We start from the raw sequence: 19,555 nt of genomic DNA on the forward strand, positions 1-19,555 counted from the left end.
CCTTAAAAAGGGTCCAGGCTTGGTCCACCGTCAGTGCCTTTCTGGAGCTGTTCTTGAGTTTTCTCTTTACCATGTGTCTCATGGCATCATAGTTCCCTTTCTTGAAGTTGAACGTTGTTACAGTGGTTCTCCTCCCCTTTGGCATACTTAGTTCCACTTTGAATTGGATCGTGTTGTGGTCACTGTTTCTTAAAGGTCCCGCTACTTCCACTTCTTGGGCAGGTCCTCTCAGCCCATTAAGGATTAAATCCAGAATAGCTGCCCCTCTCGTTGGTTCTTTGACGAGCTGTTCCAAGTAACAGTCCCCTACAGCCTCTAGGAACTCCAATTCCTTTGAACAATTGGAAACTCCATGGCTCCAGTCTATCCCTGGGTAGTTGAAATCTCCCATAACTATGGTGTTTGCGTTTTTACATTCTCGCCTCAACTCAGCTCTCAGTTCTTCATCTATTGCTTCTGTTTGTCCGGGCGGGCGGTAGTACAGCCCCATCTTTATCTCGGTTCCCTTTCTTCCTGGTATTTTAACCCATATTGATTCCAGTTGGCCATTTATTGTTGGTGTGTCCACTCCGATCGATCGAATTGTATCCGTTACATAAAGTGCTATTCCTCCTCCTTTCTGATGTGTCCTATCTCTTCGGTAGAGCTTGTACCCTGGTAGTGCTGTGTCCCATTTGTTGTCCTCATGAGTCTCTCATGAGACTTTGTCAAAAGCTTTCTGAAACTCTCTAGATACACTCCATCAACTGGTTCCTCTTTATCTAAATGTCTATTCATGCCTTTAAAAAATGTGGCAAATTGGGATAGAATGGCCTTGGAGGTAAGGGGAACAAGGAGAAATAGGGATGTAGGGTTAACATATAGCTCCAGGAAAATGAGGACGGATAGGGGAATGAGATGCAGTGGAGGGTTGATGAGGGCTAATAGGGAAGAAGAGGATATGAAAGGGGACTAAGAAAATGAGTGAAAGGTGGGACTGGTGGGAGCAAGGAGCGGGGTCCTCTTTTGTCTTCACAAATATGGTAACCTAACCCTAGACTTGCAGCACTCATTTCTGGACATTTTAAGCACTACAAATCCCACACTACTTCGGGATGTAAATTCAAAACCACGACTAGCTAAAAATCTCCAGTCTGAAACTGGGCAACTTGATATCTGTGCTGCTGTGCATTATCATTGCGGGGGTCCTGACTATCAATTTAGCTACAGGGTTACAAGGCAGGTTTTCTACTGCAAATTCCGAGGAAAATGTGAAAGGGCAATAGAAAAGTCAGCATTTTGTTACAAAGTCCCGTTATCACAAACTTTGAATATTAAAAAAAAAAGTTCAGCGCTATGTCGAGGATGGGAAGCGCCACGGATTTCCCGGCATGTCGGGAATTGTAGTTTTGTTGAATTCCTGTTTCGTTCTCTTAACTTCCGGTTTGTGCCGCTAGCTCTAGGTCCCGTGTCATCGCTTAACTTCCGATTTGTGTTCCCGGCTTTAGGACCCGTGTCTCCTCAGCTTCCGGTTTGCGACCGCGGCCCCAGGCTCCGTGTCCTTGCCGTCGTTCCCTCGTGTGCCCTGGTCGCTCCGCTATGCAGTCCATCCATCGACTCCTGTTGTTCCGCCGCGGTTTCTATCAGGCCAGCCGCTCGTATGCAGAGGTTGCCGCTGCTGCTACACAGATGTCCTTTACCTTTGCTTCTCCCACCCAGGTGAGGGCGGACCGGTTTTATGGTTGTAGAGAGACGTGAAAAAGTGACCTGAACGGGGGTAGGGGAGAATTGGGTGTAATGACTGCACGGGGACGGGTAGAGCTCTCTGTCCGGGCAGTACTAAGGAAATCAGGCAGCCAGCCAGCCAGCCATCACCAAGCGAATGGGCTGTTAAGACAAGAAGCGAAAGCTGATTTTGATGCAGCAACCTCTTCGCTGAAACCCAGGCCTTGAAGATTGCAGAGCTGCCAGGTTAACCTGTTGCAGGGGGAGGAGACTTGTTGGCCTGTCCTGGTTTTAAACTTGCATCCCAAAGCAGTGTGGACCATAGTAGACCCTGATTTTGCATATTGAAATTAGTTCTGTAGGTCCTATGATGACAGAAATCCAGGAGGGTCCTAAAATCTCCCTCCAGGAGCTGGCTAACTTGGAAGTTCAGAGAATGGTGTTGCTGCTCACAAGTTTCATGCCTGTGCTATTTTAGCAATTGTGTATGTTAAACATGCCTCCCATATATATGCAAGTTGTTTTATGTGTCAATGGGTTCTGTATAATTCCAGTCCTCGAGAGTTACAGGCAGGCCAGGTTTTCAGGATATCCACAATGAATATGCATGAGATGGATTTGCATGCACCACCTTCTTGAGGTGCAAATCTAGCTCATGCATATTTATTGTGGATATCCTGAAAACCTGACCTGCCCATGGCTCTCGAGGACCGGAATTGCCTACCCTTGCCTTAGACAGCTGAAGAGCATGTTGGGGAAGATGCTCTCCATCTACTGTTTTTGCCTTGTTCTGTTTCCTTGTAGGTATATTACAGTGGTGCCAATGTGAAGCAGGTTGATGTACCCACATTGACTGGTGTATTTGGTATTCTTCCGGCTCACGTCCCTACACTGCAAGTTCTTCGACCTGGTGTTGTAACTGTCTTCAGTGAGGATGGAACTGCAACAAAATTCTTTGGTATGTAGAAAGCCAGGCAAGCACTATTGTCCAGTCCCAATCAGCCTGGGTACTGCCAGTGGCTGTTCATAAAACAGTAATTCTGATAGACAAGAAGCTGGGGCTCTGAAGGAGTTATTTTGTTGTAGTTTGTAATAGATTGCTTTCCTTACCTTTAAGGCCTTTAGAGTTGGTAACCCAGACTGTTTAGTTTGTTTAACAATTCCGTACTGCCCTAGCAGGACATTCTGATCACTAAATGAACATTGTTTGGTACTTCTGAACCCTAAAATGACAACCTTAGACACCACGTGACAAAGTGCATTTTATTTTCTGTCACTCTACATTTGGTATAATCTGCCCTTATCCATCCATAATAATCTTTCTTTAAAAAGTTTCAAGACTAAATTAAAAACCTGGTTTTTGGACAGGCGTACAGCAGTAAAGCTTAAGTGAAGGTCACATTCTGTTATTTTTTCTCTCTTTCTCTCCCTGCTCTCATATTTTTCTTTCCTTTTAAAGCTTCCTTTCTAGTGAGCATGGTGTTCTGTCCTATAAAGAAAATGGTGTTCACGTTTTGCTTACTAAAATAAATTGTACACCGCCTTGCTCTGCACAATCAGTTAAAGATGGTATAGCAAGTTTAAATAAACCATAAACTTATATTTTGTGCTGAACTGTGTGATCATTGCCTACATCATATGGTACTATATTTCAGGCAACTTAAAGTAACTTATTCCGAAGTGTTTGGCTACTTTTTGGAGCTTTGCACCTTCTAATTTTGAAAAGAAAAAATAAATGTTGCTGGTTGCACACATGTTGTTTACTCTTCCAAACTAAGCACGCATCCCTCTCTCAAAAATGCCTGTTGTTAATTTGACTGTTATGCACATTGTGAAAGCCTGTAAATTCTTTCAACCACGAAGTGGGAGGTGGCAGCAGTAGCTATTTCCAGGCAGGGCAGTTCAGTTGAGTAACTACTCAGAGACCCACTAACTCCCTTTGAAAGCTGTCGTCCAATTCTTCTGTCCCAGAAATTCATTTCTACAGGGACTAAAAATACAGCGGTGAAACCTAATTTATTGGTGCTTTGGTGCAACAACACTCCACTTGCATTAGGGCTAATGTCAAGCTGTAGATCCAGATCCCTGAAGTAAGCATAATTTGAGGTTACAGGGAGGAAGACTCAGGAGCAATGTTAGGAAATTCTTTTTTCACAGAGAGGGTGGTAGATGCCTGGAATGCCCTCCCGAGGGAAGTGGTGGAGAGGAAAATGGTGATAGAATTTTAAAAGCTGTGGGATAAACATAGAGGATCTCTAATTAGAAAACAAAGGATGTAACTTAAAGAACTAAGGCCGGTATTGTTCAGACTTGAATGGTCTGTGTTCCATATGTGGTGATTTGGTGTAGGATGGGCTGGGGAGGGCATCAGTGGGAACTCCACTACTTGGAACATGAGGATGTTACTGGCCAGATTTTATTGTAGATAATCTTGCAAACAGGGTGGTTGGATAGGCTGGAGTGAGCTTGGATGGCAACTTCAGCATTTAGAACCTAGGACAATACCAGGTGGACTTCACAATCTATGACCCAGAAATATCAAAGAAGAGATAATTTAATCATGTATTTTTAATGGGTATAACAAATGGGCAGACTGGATGGACTGTTCAGATCTTTATCTGCCATCATTTACTATGTTACTATTTTTTTTTTTTTTTTTACAATATTAGCAAAAAAAAAAAAGGAGATTGTATTAGCTGGTTGGCACATCAAGGTTGTAGGTTAAAAAATATTGAGAACTTAAAAATTTTGCTGGCCTGGTAGAGAACATAAATGATACACGTAAATGATAAATGGTAAAGTTGGAGACTAATTTGAAAATGTTTGGCTATGAACATTAGGTTAAGAATATAAAAAATAACAAACTGAGTCTTACGACTAATTCTAATAGTCGCTAATTGAGGTCAGAAGGAGGCGCTCAGCAGAGCCCAAAAAGTGGATTGTTCAGTTGTACACATCCAAATAGAAGGGTAACTTTCTTCAAGCATATCTGGTTAATAATGGTATATGAACTTTTCTTCTAGGAATGTGTTGAGTTTGACTTTGTTGAGTGAGAACATAGTGTCAAAATTTTGTTTTATGTTCAAACAATTTTATGATGACTTCAATAACATAACACTAGTTATCCCAGCAGCATATAAACTAATCCAAAAAACTATTATATATAATACTGCTTTAAACTGGAACCTACATATCACAACACAAAGCCCAGTATTATCCAAGAACTCAGGCCTCAGAAACGGAGCCTACGCTCAGTCGTGAATCACAGACTGGAAGGATCCGCGTAGTCAAACAGCCCCTGCTCCAATCATTGGCCAATAAATACGGCTTATTTGAAAAAATTTTTTAAACATATTTTTTTAAGCAATTTAAAACTCTAACTTCAATTAAAGAAATGTCTTGCATATGTGGTAGCCAGGATTTGAAAAAAGGACTTATCTCAAAGTTCAGCTTATTTTGTCTGCCATTTGTGTCTTATAAGATTTAAATTGCTTAAAAAAATATGTTTAAAAAATTTTTTCAAATAAGCCGTATTTATTGGCCAATGATTGGAGCAGGGGCTGTTTGACTACGCGGATCCTTCCAGTCTGTGATTCACGACTGAGCGTAGGCTCCGTTTCTGAGGCCTGAGTTCTTGGATAATACTAGACTTCAATAACATATAATACAATGTACAAATATCCAACAGAGACTACAAGGCAACATAGGTAAAATAACTAGAATAAAGAGCTCTCATCATCAGATTTGCAACTAAAGTGTCCAGAGTCTTTATTCCCTCCTCTCTCCCTCTTAATCCCACCCATTTCACAGACTCTATATACTGTCCAAGGACCTGGACTCTTAAAGTTCCTGGAAGATGACTGTCGAGCCCTCCCCCCAAAAAAAATTACAGACCATAGAATAAAATAATTCTATAGGAACCAAAATGCAATGAAACTAGAAAATGAAGAAAGCATCTAAAAGGATCAAAATATTACCACCCATCCCCTCCCAACCCAAATCAAAATGAAGGAATCATGTGTATCAGGAAAAACTAAGACATGGGATACACAAACTAAGTCTGCAAATTAGCATGGTTGAGAACTAAACTACGAGCCCTGGTGGGAAGGGCCATAATATATGGCTCCCAGATTGACCAAAACGTCTTATTCCTTTTATAGGTCTTACAAGCATCTTTAGCTTCCCAAATTAGTAATTGATGCATCAAGCGTTTCCATTGCCAATACGACAGAGGAATAGATTGATACATTTCTTTCCAACAGTACAAACTTTTTGAATTAATAAATTGGGACCCTTGGACAGGCCCATTCTTTGAGATATTTTCCCAAACAACACTTCTAAAGGAGCAGGTTGTAACGATAGGTGTAATATCTTTCCCAGAAAATTATAAATAGATTTTCAGAAATGCATTATAGAGCTACAAGCCCATAAAGAGTGAGTAAATATATTGTGATGAGTGCCGATGGGATTCCCCCCTATGAAATAAATGCAATTGGGATACCTGTGCTCTTAATACAATACGATAATGACATTCTCTATACCTAGCATCATAGACCACTTTGGAAGTAGTGCATAATGTAGAAAGCAACTCGTTTTCCAAAATGGGAACCTGTAGATCAGATGTCTAGGCCGCCAAAATGGAGGCATAAGACTTAGGTGTTAGTAGTTGCGAAAGAGAGAGGTGCAAACTAGATATGGAAAAATGGAGTTGCTTGAGAGGTGTAAAAAATGGCATACACTCGTAATGTATAATTATTCTTAAATAAAGTACGGATATAGTGGGTTAATTGAATATAAGCAAACCAAACTCCCTGCCGCTGTTGTAATACAGTAAAGGAGTGAATTGTACCCTTGTCTGTCAGAAAATTTGTCACCTGTCTCAAGTCATAAGATGCCCATTGAATAAAAGTCTCCTGTTTCAATCTTGAGGGGAATTGTAAGTTACTAGTAAGAGGCATCAAATCAGTATTGTTGGGATTGTATTTCAACAAAGGCAAAAGAAATCTCCAGGTACCCCTAGCTGCAGTTAAAAGAACATGTCAGCGGAGGGGCAAAGGTATAAGCCTTAAGGGGGACTGTAATAAGAAAAAGGGGTGGTATGGAGAGAATAAGTCCCTTTCCAGGAACCAAGGTGTAAAATCCTCTTTATCCATAATCCAATCTCTCAAATGTTGAAGGAGGCATGCCATGTTATATAGTTTCATATTGGGAAGTCCCAGCCTTCCCATGCTCAAGTTACCATAAAGGAATGCCATCCTGAGCCAAGATTTTATCCCAGTCCAGCAAAAAGTCCGGAGTAACCCCTGCAAAAGCCTTAAATCTCTCTCTGAGATACAAAGAGGCAGTGATTGAAGCACATATAGTCATCGAGGGAATATAATCATACGGTATACACTGATTCTACCATATGAGGACAACAGCACATGTTGCCAAATGACAAATTTCTGTTTCATGTAATGTAATAATGACTGTATATTGTACTGATATAGCCGAGTTGGATTCATAGGTAGTTGAATTCCCAAGTAACGCATCACATCCCTTGTCCAGCGAAGGGGAAAATCCCCCTTCCAATGTTGTTGAATCTGGGGTTGAGAGCCAGACATTCTGATTTATCCATATTTAATTTAAAACTGAAAAATGCCCCATATTCCATAAAACTTTCTAAGAGTACAGGGAGAGAAATTTCTGGATTAGATAAATGCACCAATATATCATCTGCAAAGGCAGATAGCAAAAAAGATTGGGAGCCCACCATTTTGACACCTGTAATTTCTGAATTATTTAATATATCTCTGAGAAATGGATCCAACACAAAAACAAATAGTAAGGGAGATAAAGGGCAACCCTGATGTGTACCACGGTGAATAGAAAAGGGGTCAAAGAAACATGATGGCAGATAAAGGCCAAATGGCCCATCTAGTCTGCTCATCTGCAGCAACCATTATCTCTTTCTCTCTCTGAGAGATCCCACGTGCCTAGCCCAGGTCCTCTTGAATTTAGACACAGTCTCTGTCTCTATCACCTCTTCTGGGAGGCTGTTCCATGCATCTACCACCCTTTCTGTAAAAAAGTATTTCCTTAGATTACTCCGGAGCCTATCACCTCTTAACTTCATCCTATGCCCTCTCATTCCAGAGCTTCCTTTCAAATGAAAGAGACTAGAAAATGAAGAAAGCATCCAAAAAGATCAATATTACCACCCATCATCCCCACACCCGACTCGACTCATGCGCATTTACACCACATAGGTATTTAAACGACTGTATCATATCTCCCCTCTCCTGCCTTTCCTCTAAAGCAGGGGTGTCAAATGTCGGTCCTCGAGGGCTGCAATCCAGTTGGGTTTTCAGGATTTCCCCATTGAATATTCATGAAATCTATTTTCAGGCACTGCTTTCATTGTATGCTAATAGATCTCATGCATATTCATTGGGGAAATCCTGAAAACCCGACTGGATTGTGGCCTTCGAGGACTAACATTTTACACCCCTGCTCTAAAGTATGCATGTTGAGATCTTTATGTCTGTCCCTATGATGAAGACCACGCACCATTTTAGTAGCCTTCCTCTGGACCTACTCCATCCTTTTTATATCTTTTTGAAAGTGCGGTCACCAGAATTGTACACAATATTCTAAATAAGGTCTCATCAGTCTTATACAGGGGCATCAATACCTCCTTTTTCCTACTGGCCATACCTCTTCCTATGTACCCTAGCATCCTTCTAGCTTTCGCCGTCACCTTTTCAACCTGTTTGGCCACCTTAAGACCATCACATACAATAACACCCAAGTCCTGCTCTTCTGTCATGCACATAAGTTCTTCACATTAGTGATGCCCGATTCAGGAAAAAAAAATTCTGGTTGTGTTCTGATAACTTGCTTGCCAGGGTCTCCTTCTTTCTTCTTCCACCGTGCTAACCATCCATCTTCTATCTCTGTCCTTCCCTTCCCTTCCCCTGGAGGTCTGGCATCTTTCCTTTTTTTCGTCTCCATCCACAGATCCACCTTTTCTCAATTACCCTTTCATCCAGCATCTCTCCCTCCTTCCCCACCACCCAGGGTCCACCATCTCTCCCTTTCTGATCCTTTCATTCCTAAATCCCATTGTCCACCATCTCTCTCCCTCTCCTGTTTTTAGACCCATTATTTCTTCCATCCCCCCAAAGTCCGACATATGCACATCTCTTTGAACCCCCCCCTTCCCTCCCTCTGTGTACTTCTACACCAGGGTCCCCTCCCCTGAAGGTCTGTCCCCCCATGAAAGGCCTGCACCCCCCTGAAGGCCTACACCCCACCCCTGAAGGCCTGCACCCCATCCCTGAAGGCCTGCCTGTCCCCCCCAAAGGCCTACACCCCCCCGAAGGCCTACATCCCCGCTGAAGGCCTACACCCCACCCTGAAGGCCTGCCTGCACCCCACTCCTGAAGGTCTGTCCCCCCTGAATGCCTGTACAACCCCCCCCCCCCCCCCCCCGAAGGCTTGTGTGTTCCCTCTGGCCTCCCGGCATCAATTTACCTAATTTCAGCAGCCTGCATAAGATTGCTAGTGCTAGCGATCTTTGCAAGCTGCCATAGGTCTTCCGAGCTGTCGTCTCTCTGCTGCGGTCCCGCCCCTCCTCTGACATCAGAGGAGGGGCGGGACCGCGGCAGAGAGGAGACAGCTCGGAAGACCTATGGCAGCTTGCAAAGATCGCTAGCACTAGCGATCTTATGCAGGCAGCTGAAATTAGATAAATTGATGCCGGGAGGCCAGTGGGGAAGCCGGACACCAGCACTTCCCGACTGACCCACTCTCAATGGCAGGATATGATGCTGGCAGGGGGACAGTGGGGCTTCCTGACTGGAATCAGGGGGCAGTATCCTCTGCAGGATCCCGTGCTTCAGGACTGTTATCCGTGGTGGTGGCCGGTAGGTGACCTGAGCTCTAATCCTTGCTGGAGGCTTCACCCTGCAGGCCCTACAAACTTCAGTATTAGCTGACAGTGCTGGCCGGAATGGGACGATTCAGGAGGAATGTAATAAATATTAGTAGTAGGGGGGGGCTGACCCACTCACCCTCTAAAGCAGGAGCGGCAGCGGCCGGCCAGCAAGAGGCAGCGCTGCTGATCCTGCTTTAGGGAGCGAGGGGAGAGGGTCAGTTGCCAAATTGGGAGGCCAATTTTTTTTGTTTTTGAATCGATTCGAACTGATTCACCCAAAATGAATCGGTGAATCGATTTGAATCGTGAATCGGGCAGCACTACTTCACATCCTAAACTGTATCATTTCTTTGGGTTTTTGCATGACCTTGCATTTCTTAGCATTAAATTTTAGCTGTCAATTTTCAGACCATTCTTCAAGCTTCGCTAGGTCTTTCTTCATGTTATTCACACCATCTGGGGTGTCTACTCTGTTGCAGATTTTAATATCATCCGCAAAGAGGCAAATCTTACCTGATAGCCCTTCAGCAATATCACTTATAAAAATGTTAAAAAGAACAGAACCTTAAGGCACACCACTGGTAACATCCCTTTCCTCAGAATGATCCCCATTGCCCACTACCCTCTGTCGCCTACCACTTAACCAGTTCATGATCCAGCCCGTCACTTTGGGGCCCATCCCAAGGTTCAGATTCCAATCCATTGACAAAGATAGATGCCTGAAGGTCATAATAAAGGGCTTTGATTGCTTCCAGGAACTATCCCTCGAAACCTAACGCGGCAGAAGCTTATAGAGAAATGACCAACTGACCCAGTCGAAGGCCTTTTCTGCATCGAAGCTTATGAATGGGGTCCGATTTCCCCTTGCATGAACTGTACCTTGGTGTGGTAATGCCTGTACCTTGGTGTGGTATACAGACCTCCAAGACAATCGGAGGACAAGGACGCAGAATTAATTGAGGACATTGAGAATATCACCTTACGGGGGGATGTTGTTCTTTTAGGAGACTTCAACATGCCTGATGTAGACTGGAACACTCTCTCAGCGACAACTTGTGATAGCAGGAGGATATTGACGTCCATGAAGGGAGTACGGCTCAAACAAATGGTACTAGAGCCCACCAGGGCCCGGGCCATCCTGGACCTGGTACTTACGAACGGGGAAAGCGTCTCGGAGGTCTCGGTGGGAGAAACGCTAGCCACCAGTGATCATAACATGGTATGGTTTAACCTTAAGAAAGGCTTCCCTAGATCACAAACAAAAACAAGGGTACTCAATTTCCGAGGCACTGACTTCGCACGCATGGGAGATTTCGTCCATCAGAAGCTGCAGGTTCAAGAAGTAACTGATAATGTGGAAGCTATGTGGTCAACCTTGAAATCGACTCTTCACGAGGCAACTATCCGCTACATAAAATCGGTATCTAAACAACAAAGGAAAAAGAAACCCCAATGGTTCACTGATGAGGTCTTGTACCTCGTCAAGGAGAAGAAAAGAGCATTTCTTTCATACAAACGCACCGGGGAAAAGGAAGCAAACATTGAATACAGGACAAAGTCTACAGCGGTCAAAACAGCAGTCAGGGAGGCCAAGCTTCAAATGGAAGAAACTCTAGTGAAGAACATTAAGAAAGGGGACAAATCCTTCTTCAGGTACATTAGCGACAGAAAAAAGAACACAAACGGGATAACACGCCTTAGAACGCCAGACGGGGATTATGTGGAAACAGACTCCGATAAAGCCAAACTACTGAACGATTACTTCTGCTCAGTCTTTACCTGTGAGGCACCAGGGCACGGGCCACGGCTGGAAACAAAGCAAAGCATGGAAGACCCATTTCAGAATTTTGAGTTCACAACTGCTGATGTTTACAGAGAACTGTCAAGACTCAAGGTGAACAAAGCCATGGGACCGGACAATTTGCACCCAAGAGTGCTCAGAGAGCTATGCGATGTTCTGGCAAAACCGTTTGCCATGCTCTTCAATCTCTCCCTAAGTACGGGGAGAGTCCCCCTGGACTGGAAAACAGCTAACGTCGTTCCTCTGCACAAAAAGGGTTGCAGAGCAGAGCCTGCGAATTACAGACCGGTGAGTCTCACATCAATAGTGTGCAAACTCATGGAAACTCTACTTAAAGGTAAATTAGACACGATATTGGATGAGGAGAATCTAAGGGATCCCTGCCAACATGGATTCACTAAGGGCAGGTCATGCCAATCCAATCTTATCAGCTTCTTTGATTGGGTGACAGGAAAGCTAGACTCGGGAGAGTCTCTGGACATAGTGTACTTGGATTTCAGTAAAGCTTTTGACAGTGTCCCACATCGTAGACTATTAAACAAGATGAAATCGATGGGGTTAGGTGAGAAACTAACTGCATGGGTCAATGATTGGCTGAGTGGAAGACGTCAGAGGGTTATGGTCAACGGCACCCTCTCTGAGACTTCGGAGGTGACCAGCGGAGTGCCGCAGGGCTCAGTCCTGGGACCATCCCTTTTCAACATATTCATAAGGGACTTGACCCGAGGGCTTCAGGGTAAAGTAGCACTGTTTGCCGACGATGCCAAACTGTGTAATACAGTAAGCGAAAGCAATCTCAAGGATAGCATGATGCATGATCTGATCACGTTGGAAAACTGGTCCTCAATATGGCAGCTGGGCTTCAATGCTAAGAAGTGTAAGGTCATGCATCTCGGCAACAGAAATCCATGCAGAACATACACCTTGAATGGAGAAACACTAGCTAGGACTTCAGAAGAACGGGACTTGGGAGTAATCATTAGTGCAGACATGAAGGCTGCCAAACAAGTGGAGAAGGCCTCATCCAAGGCAAGGCAAATGATGGGATGTATCAATAGAAGCTTCGTTAGCCGCAAACCTGAAGTCATTATGCCACTTTACAGAACCATGGTGAGACCTCATCTGGAATACTGTGTGCAATTCTGGAGGCCACATTACCGTAAAGATGTGCTTCGAGCTGAGTCAGTCCAGCGGATGGCCACTAGGATGGTCTCCGGACTCAAGGGTCTCTCATACGAAGAAAGACTGGGCAAATTGCAGCTCTATACTCTAGAGGAGCGCAGGGAAAGGGGTGACATGATAGAGACATTTAAGTACGTCACAGGTCGTGTCGAGGTGGAAAATGACATATTCTTTCCCAGGGGACCCTCGGTCACAAGGGGGCACCCGCTCAAACTTAGAGGAGGGAAATTTAGTGGTGACACCAGGAAGTATTTCTTCACAGAAAGGGTGGTGGATCAGTGGAACAAACTTCCGGAGCAGGTGATCAGAGCCACCAGCGTGCTCGACTTTAAGAATAAATGGGACATCCACGTGGGATCCCTACGAGGGTCGAGTTAAGGAACTGGGTCATTAGCACTCGGGCTTTATGGGGTGGGTCAGTAGAGTGGGCAGACTTGGTGGGCTGTAGCCCTTTTCTGCCGTCATCTTTCTATGTTTCTATGTTTCTATGACACAAAAATTTTTCTATTGTTTTTAACTGCATGACGATTGCAGATGAAATCAACCTGAGAATCATCTAATAATTGAGGTAGAACCCGCACCAGTCTGTTGGCCAATATAGTAGCCAATAATTTAGATTCAAAACATAGTAAAGAAATAGGTCTGTAGGATGAGGGGTAAATCGGATCCTTCCCTGGTTTAGGAAAGACAACAGTCTGGGCCTTATGTAACAAGAGAAGCAGCTGGTGATCCTGAATAACCTGATTAAACATAGCCCTGAGAAGCAAAACAATATCATCCTGCAGAAGTTTATAGAATTCAGCCTTAAGTCCGTCCAGACCATCTGCTTTATAAAGTACACTTTTGTTAATTGCCCAAGTAACCTCATCCTCCATTACTTGTTGATTGAGACAATGTCATTGTGAGGAGTCCAGCTTAGGGAAATGTTATCTAGATAGATATCAGGATCTAATCCTTTGTTAGCAGAGTTGGTAGTATAAAGGGAAACAAAAAAAAAAAATCCTGAAAGACTGTGTGGATGTCTGCATCAGTATAAACCAGTGCACCCCTAGGAGTTCGCATCGTCAGAATCTTTTGATATCTCCTCCATGGTTTTAAAAGACTAGCTAATAGTTTCCCACTTTTCTGATCATGTTTATATAACTGATACTTATAATAGAGGCAAGATTTCTTTTGCCATTGATGAAGTAGCTCGTTAAGAGCAATCTGGGCAGCCAACAGTTGAGTTTTAAGAGCAGGGGTGGGAGTGGTACCACACTGTCTACGTAGGAAGACCAATTGCCTCTCAAATGAAGTATTGCCGCTTCCATAGCCTTTTCTTGTGGCTACTTTAAGCAATGATATTGTCCCTCAGGACTGTTTTCATAGTATCCCAAAATAGAACTGCTTCAGAGGAATGTTGCGCATTAAAGGTTTTATAATCCACCCATTTCTCCCATATGTAAGCCCCAAATTCGATGTCTGTAAAGAGAGCATTAGGAAAAGCCCAATGTCAAGAAAGTTGGGGATCCCCACCTAGTTGTAATGTAAGCCACACCAGTGCATGGTCAGATATGGTTGGGCCAATTTCTGCTTCATCAATCTGTGAGATTAAATCAGGGTCTACAAGTAAATAATCAATTTTCAAGTGAGTCTGATGGATTCGGGACATATGAGTGTAATCTCTGACACATGGATGAAGAGTTAGCCAAACATCCCAGACCCCCAGAGTATCACAGAGCAACGATATACCTATAGTGGGATCAATCCAGTCCCTGGAATAACAAGAAGTTTTATCTAGGTAGGGATCTGCGACTAGGTTAAAATTGCCCCCAATCACTCTGGAAATATCTGTAATCATGTGCATTTTACTAATAAGGTTCTTCTAAAAGGCCTTGTCGTAGACATTGGGAGCATACACAGTACTTTAATAACATGGGGGCCCCATCAAATTCCAGAGAAGCTATTATAAATCTTCCACCAGGATCCAGAATATTTGTTTTTTAACCAACATGCAGATTTTTATGGAATAAAATCACAACCCCAGCTTTGTTCCCCTGTGCGAGAACTTTCAGAATGCCCCCCATCACATTTTTCATTTTAGATGTTCCACCAAGGTGAAATGGGTCTCCTGTAGCATTGCCGCTGAGGCCCGCAGTCTATGAAAAGCATATAAGATCTTTTTACATTTAACAGGAGACCTAATCCCCCCATGTTCCAAGTCATAATTTTCAACTTAGGCATAATAAAGCCTGATCAAATTAATTAATACAAATATCCACATACCTCCAGGAATGCTGTCCCAGCTTTTGGCATTTTGGAGCCAAGGAGCCCCTCCCTCCAAACCATGCATACATATACAGATCAGATATTCAGTAAATAAAGGTAATCTCACACATACAACCACACACTGCATCCACTCATGTCCTAAAAGAAAGTATGATCTCCTTCTCTCCCTACCCCAGACCCCCCCCAACATAATCAATAAAACCCCTTAATACCCCTTTATCAAACCCCAGCATTAAATGAAGTCATGCACATATCACCGTCCTTCAGCCTTAGGTACCAGTCCAGAGGCAATATAAGTGCCCCCATCCAAGTTATAATTTCAGTCACCAAGGTCTCTAAATCACCCCATTAAGGGCTATATCATGAAAAAGTTAGCCGTACAAAACGAGAAAGAAAAGGAAAATAAAACAGCTATAGATCATTCTGCCGACCTGTACCCATGGCTTCCTCAAAATAAATCCAAATGTGTTGTGGATTTTCAGTTTGGTGATAAATTTGAGGAGAGAGATTCACAAAAATGTTGCGCCTCTGTCACTTGTTTGAAGAGATGTATCTGACCTGCATGGGAAATACACAGTTTATCAAGATAAAGGAATGCAAAATGGATGTGTTTATCATGCAGTGCTGTGCAGAGTGGAGCAAAAGTACAACGTCACTGTTGTACTTGCGAAGAGTAATCTTGGAAACAAAGAATAGTCTTATTCTGGTAAGTCAGTGCTTTACCAGAACGAATAGCTTGTAAAATTTGTTATGTTGGAAATTCAGAACTCCAGAAGATCACTACTCACAGCTTAGTTGCATCTAGAGAATGACACGGTGGCGGTTTACCTGCGGCCACCGCATTTTAGCCGCGGGTCACCCGCCGAAAACGGGGAAGAAAACTAGCAGTCGCTGCGGCGACAGGGACAAGGCCATTCACCGCCCGCGGGGCGGTGAATGGTCTTGTCCCCGCAGTGAGGCATGAAGGATCGCGCGGTCCCCGCAGCTCACACCCGCCTGCCCAATCGATTCTAGTGTTTAGCCAGCTCTCTCCTTTCTCCTCACCTTAGTTTGAAGATTTTCTTTTTCGGCGACCCGCACGCTATCAGAGAGCCGCGCACCCGCTGCTGCTCAGTTTCGATCTTCTGCTCTGACGCAACCGGAAACAGGAAGTTGCAGCAGAGCAGAAGATTGAACACTGAGCAGCCGCGCGTGCGCGGCTCTTTGGGAAAGCGTGCAGGTCGCCGAAAAAGAAAACCTATAAACTAAGGTGAGGAGAAGGGAGAGAGCTGGCTAAACACTAGGATCGATTGGGCAGGCAGGTAGTGGCTGCGGGGACCGTGCGATCGCTAGTGTTCCCGGCTCAAATTGGAAGGAGGGAGTGAAAGGGAAAAGGATTCTGGGCCAAGGGGATGAAGTCGGAAAGAAAAACCCACAGCAGGAAAGAAAGGGAAGGACTGGCAGGTGAGCCAGATGCTAGAAGCAGGGGGGGGGGAAGAAAGAGGGAAAAAAGCTAGATGGGGTTGAAAAGAAGAGACACACTGGTATGGAAGAGGAAGATAGGGGAAATCTGGACACAGGAAGGTAACAGAAAGAGGGGAAATTATGTGTATGGGGCATAGGGACAGAGACATAAAGGGGACATGCCATGGGGATGGTATATGGACACAGGGGGGGCAATGACAGATACATAGGGGAGATATTAGAAATGGAGAAAATAGGAGCACAGAAGCTAGATGGTTTGTGGGGATGGGACAGGGACCGAGCTTGCAGGCTCCAGTGGCTTGCACAAATTACATTGTAACGTGCCATGAAAATAAGAGGAAGGAAGGTAGATAGGCCACGCGAGAGGAGCTGAAGGGTAGTAGAAAGGAACAGATGGTAAAGGAGGGAGGGAAGGGTGGTGGTGGAAAGGAATAGAACAGACATTGAAGGAGGGTGGAGAGGAACAGACCCCCAAGGGAAATGTGGAAGACAGAGTGGGAAGAAGACAGATGCCAGACTATGCGGGAGCGGAGGGAAGAAGATGGGTGCTAGACCAATTGGGGGGGGGGGTTAAGGGAGAGGCACAGTAACAGCAAATGGAAGACGCAGAGAGAAGACACACAGTGGATGGAAGGAATTCAATGAGAAGATGTGGAAAGCAGAAACCAGACAACAAAGGTAGAAAAAAAAATTATATTTATTTATTTATTTTTTGCTTTAGGATAAAATAGTATATTAGTTGTGTTGATAAAAATTTATAAACAAAGCCCTGCCAGCTGAACATCTCTTTCTCTAGTTCAGCAGCAGGAACTTTGATTTATAAGAAAGGAATAAGCTAAATATTACAGTACTAAGGCTTATATGAATGCAGCGGGGACGGTGACGGGGCGGTGAATGGGATGGCAGTGGCGGTGACGGGGCGGTGAAAGGGATGACGGTGACGGGGCGGTGAAGGGAACGGCGGTGAAGGGGCGGTGCAGAGGATGGTGGGCCGGTGACGGGGCGGTGACGGGGACAGATTTTTTCCCCGTGTCATTCTCTAGTTGCATCCTCTTGACAAGTCCCCAGCCGATGGTCCTGTTCAATATGAAAAGATGGTAAAGAATCCTCAAGGGCCAGCGTGCTAGGGATTAAATATTCCAGAAAGTTCAGGTGATCCTTATCCTGTGTGGATTCTTGTAATCCCACCAGGCGCAGATTATTGTGTCTAGATCGATTTTCCAAATAGTCTAATTTTTGTTCCAGTTGTTGAAGAGAGGCCTGAGTCTTTGCCATGTGGTCAGTCCGATCTTCTAATTCTGAAGTGCGGTTTAGGCCACATTGAGCTCTTAAGTTTAAACTGTCAATCCGCTCATGAACTCTATCATATAATTTTTGTAGTTTCTTATCTAAAGCGGTTTCCACCACCATGGTCACTTCAGCCGTGATTTCAGCTAGGCTGGATTAATGATATTAGACATAGGAGAGTATGGCGCCGTCGTCTTTGTGTCTACTGGCCGCTGCTTATCTTTCTCCTTTGTGGTCTTGGAAACTAAGAGAAAGCTAATACTGTATGTGAAATTATCGCTGATTCTGAGGATCGGAGAATCTTAAGGACTGAAATCAATAGCTACAGACTAGATTCAGAAAGGTGCTCAGAGCTCAGCTCAAACCCTGCTGCTCCGTAGCATGGCAACACATGACCTCCAAAATTTGTTTTAAATCTACTATTTCTTGGTTTTTGGGAAGTCTCTTAATCTTTTAGTATTTGAAGAGTTTCCTATGTGTCTGCTGCACCCTGAACATAATTTTTAGAGCTCTTTTATACCCTCTTAGTCATCCATTTCCCGTCTAAAGGGCTCATGCACAAAAGATTTGCAGTAGAGGGTACTTTTCCGCAAATCCAGTGCTAAAAAATCAGTGCAGCATGCTCATACATGCTGTGTTAAAATTGCCATTTTGTTTAACAGATTACACTATATTGTCACAGAAAAATCCACAATCGCCACAATTGATCACTCAATTAAATTTGCAGCAGTAATTTGCTGTTTTATTATTCTGTGTTATTTTCCTGTCGGTACCTGAGCAGTAACATTTTAAAACAAAAAAAACTCATCAGGTGACCCACTCTTTCCTTCTCACCCTTAAAAAAAATCTCCATAGTGGACCCCAATCCTCAAAACTCTAGCCCTAGTAGTTCAGTGGGAACCCCCACAAGACAGGCCTGACCCTGACATCCCCCATGGTAGGCCTGACCCTGACATTTACCACCAACCCTACCCCTGGGCAGGCCCGCCCCCCCCCCCACACACACACACACTGAGGTAGACCCAGAGACCCCTCTGGTAGCCTAGAGGCCCGCCCCAGAGGGAGGAAGGATGCCTCCTCCCTCCCTTAGTTTTGTTAAGGTACATCGGGATCATAAGGTTGGCCTCTAGGCCACCAAGGAGGTCTCTGGGCTTGCCTAAGGGATTTTGTGTGTCAGGGTTGGGCTTGTATGGGGGAGGTTGGTGTTGGTGGTTGGTGTCTCTAGGCCTACCTTGGTGGGGAGAAGGGGGTGGTGGGGGGCCTGCCTGCCTCGGTGGGGGGGGTGTTCCACTGAATCACGAAAGCTACAGCTTTTGAGGAAGCCGGTTTGGGGCAGGGTGGTCAGTTTGGTTGGAGAAAAGTCCCTTCTCTCAATCAACCCTTCTAACACTTCCCTGGAACTGGTGGTGTCTTTCCTGGTGCTAAGCATGCCTAAAAGCTTTTTTAAAAATTAAATTTATGAGCATGTTGCCGGCGGTATGAAATGACCTTATTTAAATGCTGAAACCATTAGAGCATCAGGCGGCACACCAACACTGGTACTAATTGCCTTTAGCACTGGTGTTAGGTTTTTGAGCATCCTCATGAGTTCCTGCGGGAACTCAGGGCAGCAATTTTCTTTAGTGGCTCTGCACGGGGCAGGAGCTTAGGAGAATTGCTCTTGCCCTGGTTCATTGCTGGACCACCAGGGTGTGCAAGGTAGGCCTTTGCAGGTGTGGGAAACGGGAGGGAGGTGGGGTGGTGCGGAGCTGCCTAGGACAGGAGACGGGAGGGGGTTGCTCCTATCCCAGCTCACCACTGGACCACAAGGGCACAAGGTATGCCCAGTGGAGGCCTGCAATGGGTCCAGGAGGGGCACAGTTGGATGGCTCAAATATTAACCGAGATCCCCATTTTTGGGCCATTTTTTTGGTCCAGAAATCTCAGTTTAT

At 44.6% G+C, this 19,555-nt stretch overlaps 1 protein-coding gene across 1 annotated transcript in view; it reads left to right on the top strand.

Annotated features, from left to right (window-relative positions):
* Positions 1-1,468: 1,468 nt before the first annotated feature.
* Positions 1,469-19,555, top strand: part of ATP5F1D (ATP synthase F1 subunit delta) — a 36,494-nt gene continuing 18,407 nt past the window's right edge. Inside the window, exons 1-2 of the mRNA XM_033953740.1 lie at positions 1,469-1,698; positions 2,509-2,662. Of these exons, the coding sequence (XP_033809631.1) occupies positions 1,579-1,698; positions 2,509-2,662 (274 nt within the window). The 5' untranslated portion in view covers positions 1,469-1,578. The remainder of the gene's footprint in view (positions 1,699-2,508; positions 2,663-19,555) is intronic.

The sequence above is a fragment of the Geotrypetes seraphini genome, chromosome 8 (genome assembly GCF_902459505.1).
Source record: "Geotrypetes seraphini chromosome 8, aGeoSer1.1, whole genome shotgun sequence".
Classification (NCBI taxonomy): Eukaryota; Metazoa; Chordata; class Amphibia; order Gymnophiona; family Dermophiidae; genus Geotrypetes; species Geotrypetes seraphini.